Here is a 3,405-nt window from a genome sequence, read left to right on the forward strand (position 1 = left end):
CGCTGAAGTCGCGATGAAGCCGCGTTGAAGTCGCGGTACAAAGTCGCGCTGAAGTCGTGTTGCCCCAGTGTGAACCGACCCTTAGTAGTTTTTCCTTTAATTGAGCTCACCTGGCAATCTAATTATCCCAGGTGTCTGAGATTGTTTTCAGTGATCAAAAGAGCCCTGAGACACAATGCCATCCATGAGTTAAACTGAAAAACAGAATATTTAATCTTTGTGACACTGAAATAGAATTTGCATAATAATTTGGAACAGGGTATATATATATATATATATATATATATATATATATATATATATATATATATATATATATATATATATATATATAGTGATGCATAAATTGACATAAATTGACAGTGCCATATAAGTACCTGTAATACCTAAATTTAGTTAGTAAGTTAATAATAACTAAATAAAACTAAAAAACAACAATATGAATGTAATGTTATACAAAAATATTATACATAAGCTTGTTTGTGACTGGTTGAAGCTTTTTTATTGCTCCTAAAACCTCTTTATTTCTTAAGGTATAAACTACAGGGTTCAGCATTGGGACCAGAGCCATATAGATCAGTGACATCACCTTATCACCCTCTTTAGAGAGTCCAGCTTCTGAATCAGCATAGTGTATGATAGCCGGGCCATAGAACAATATGACGGTAGTGATGTGAGAGGTACAGCTAGAGAATGCTTTGACACGACCAGCTGATGAACTTATCTTCATAATGGAGGAGATAATATACACATAGGAAATCAGAACCAAAGAAAAGGGTATAAATGCAAGAAAAATATCATCCACAATTATAAGTATTTCCCTGCTGGAAGTGTCACTAGTGGTGACTGTGTACAGTGTTTTTAGGTCACAATAAAAATGATCAAGGTTCTGGGGGCTACAAAAAGATAATACGGAAGTAATGATGCCATATTTTACTGAATTAATAATGGCTATAAGCCAAATGGAAATGGCCACTATAGTGCAAACTATTCTATTCATTATCAGATGATACTGTAAAGGCTTACAGATGGCAACATACCGATCATAAGACATGGCGGTCAGCACCAACATATCACAAACAACAGATAAGACAAGAAAGCAAGTCTGAGCTATGCATCCTGAAAAAGACATTGCTTTGGCATTTGTTAGTGTTACTGACAAGAGCTTTGGAAGAATACTAGAGACATACATGACATCTACAATGGAGAGATTACATAGGAAGAAATACATAGGGGTGTGCAACCTGGGCACCAGGCAGATCAATGTCGTAATAAGCAAGTTCCCAGTCACTGTCATCAGATACATTAGCAGAACTCCAGTAAAAAGCACAAGTCCTCCTGCTTTGGAGGTGGAGAATGCTAGAATATAGAATGTGATTGATGTGTTGTTGAAACACTCCTTCATTTTTTTTTCTGCCTGGAAACCTGAAAAAAAGAGAAGGGAATCATGTATTTTATAAATTTTTTTAAGTAAAGGTTTTTAATGATTACACATGTATTAAATCAAAACTGTGCTGTGTCAATGCTCTGGTCAGCTTTCAGCAGAAAAAAAATGTCTATTCTTACAGGGTTTAAGGGAGCATGGATGATTCCATGAAACAGTGCTGATACTTGGTGATTGACTCAGTGCTGTTAAAAAGGGTAGGAAGAAAACTCAGCCTTTTGTGATATGCGAATGGAGCAACTCAGAGATTACAATCTCCTGGAAGCTCAAAGGAAAGCTGAATATGTTCAGCTGGGGAGAAGTGCATTAAAGAGAACCTGTTACTTTTCCCTGCTTGTTGACCCCACCATTTCCTAGAGTAGAGGGTTGGTGCCTCAGTTTCGGCATCTTGGGGAGTATGTAGGCCAAGCTTTCAGGAAAACATTATTTTTTAAGGGTTGTAGGGGCAGATTTGAGGGACCAGTACTTTATATTTTTTTCTAGCTGCATGCAATTAGGATATGTTAATTTATCTTTGGTATAAGTTTACGGTATAGTATAGGTCAGGGATATGCAATTAGCGGACCTCCAGCTGTTGCAGAACTACAAGTCCCATGAGGCATAGCAAGACTCTGACAGCCACAAGCCTGACACCCAGAGGCAGAGGCATGATGGGACTAATAGTTTTGCAACAGCTGGAGGTCCGCTAATTGCATATCCCTTGTATAGGTAGACATTGCTGACCTCTCCTTTTAAAAAATCTAACTGCCTGGCTGCCTTTCTCATTCTTTGGCTCTAATATTTTCTCAGTCATTGACCCAGAAAAAAAACACTTATCACAAATTCTGACTACATCTGCAGCATGTTTGTCGAAAGACACAAACTCAGAAAGTATTAAAAAGAAAAAAACAGCCAGGAAATAGAACGTAATGTGATTTCCCATTAATTGTAGCTCCAGGCCTGTAATTGTCTTCCAAAATGTGAAAAGATGTGAATATAAGCTTATCTGTGGAGAAAAAGCTCATGCAAAGGCACAATGTCATCAAATTGTCAAGTCCTGGGCCACAAGTTGGAAGGCTTAATTTACTAAAGGCAAATAGGCTGTTCAGGTTGCAAGGGAATTTCACTAAGAAAGTGACTCTTCCATTAGCTTTGTGAATGAGGTGAACCTCTTCTGACCTCCATTATCCAATCCGTGCAACAACAATTTCTTTTTTTATTTTCTTACCTTTTTGGAGTTTTATGTTTTAATAATGCACAGCGAGGGATCACCTTGCCGGTTTTGGGAGTTGGGAGGCTTTTACAGAGAAACAATCAACCTCAAAACATAGCAAAGAGTCACATTTTTTAAATGTTGCTGGAAATTAAATTTTCATACATATAACATAAACTTTACAGACTCATATATCCCTAAATTTTTTCCAATATACAGGTCAAAACCCAATTCAGCCCCTCTTTCATATGAATGAGTCATTGCTGTGTACATTACAAAATGAGAAAAAGTAGTACCAAAACATCTCGCACCATAATTCCTAACTAACAACTAACTGGATAAACTGTTCAGGTCTAGATCCCTGGTACAAAGAATGAACATAAATTTCCTCAAAAAATTGGATTTTTTTCCTGTCTCACCACGGACAGTTGATTTCTAGGTTATTTTATTGGTTTGATCTGAAGTTGTTTTCACACACTATGTGCTTATCATATGTGATCCATTTTTATATATATTTCATCTGTATGTTTTATCAACAAGTGTGTATTTTTATACATTTCATAACTGTTTTTGGTCCTTTAAAATCCAATTTTTTTAGGAAATTTCTGTTCATTCCAAAGTAAATATTCACTTTACTGGGTGAATAGTCTCTCTTCTATTAGTAGATCAACCTTTCTATGTCTGACACCCTTTGCACTGCTGTAACTCTACAGTGTTAATGAAAAAGATGGCTAAACGTCTAACCCGTTAAATGTCTTAGAACAACTCT

General features: G+C 36.5%; 1 protein-coding gene across 1 annotated transcript; it reads right to left on the reverse strand.

Moving 5' to 3' along the window:
- Window positions 1-451: 451 nt before the first annotated feature.
- Window positions 452-1,405, reverse strand: LOC141134669 (olfactory receptor-like protein OLF3). The gene has a single exon (XM_073624113.1). It carries the CDS (start codon window positions 1,403-1,405, stop codon window positions 452-454), a length of 954 nt encoding a protein of 317 aa, XP_073480214.1.
- Between the last annotated feature and the right edge of the window lie 2,000 nt (window positions 1,406-3,405).

Source organism: Aquarana catesbeiana, linkage group LG03, assembly GCF_042186555.1.
Source record: "Aquarana catesbeiana isolate 2022-GZ linkage group LG03, ASM4218655v1, whole genome shotgun sequence".
NCBI classification, from domain to species: Eukaryota; Metazoa; Chordata; class Amphibia; order Anura; family Ranidae; genus Aquarana; species Aquarana catesbeiana.

Excerpts from the sequence above, each read along its gene's own strand:
- LOC141134669 (XM_073624113.1), bottom strand. The coding sequence starts at position 1,405 with ATGAAGGAGTGTTTCAACAACACATCAATCACATTCTATATTCTAGCA.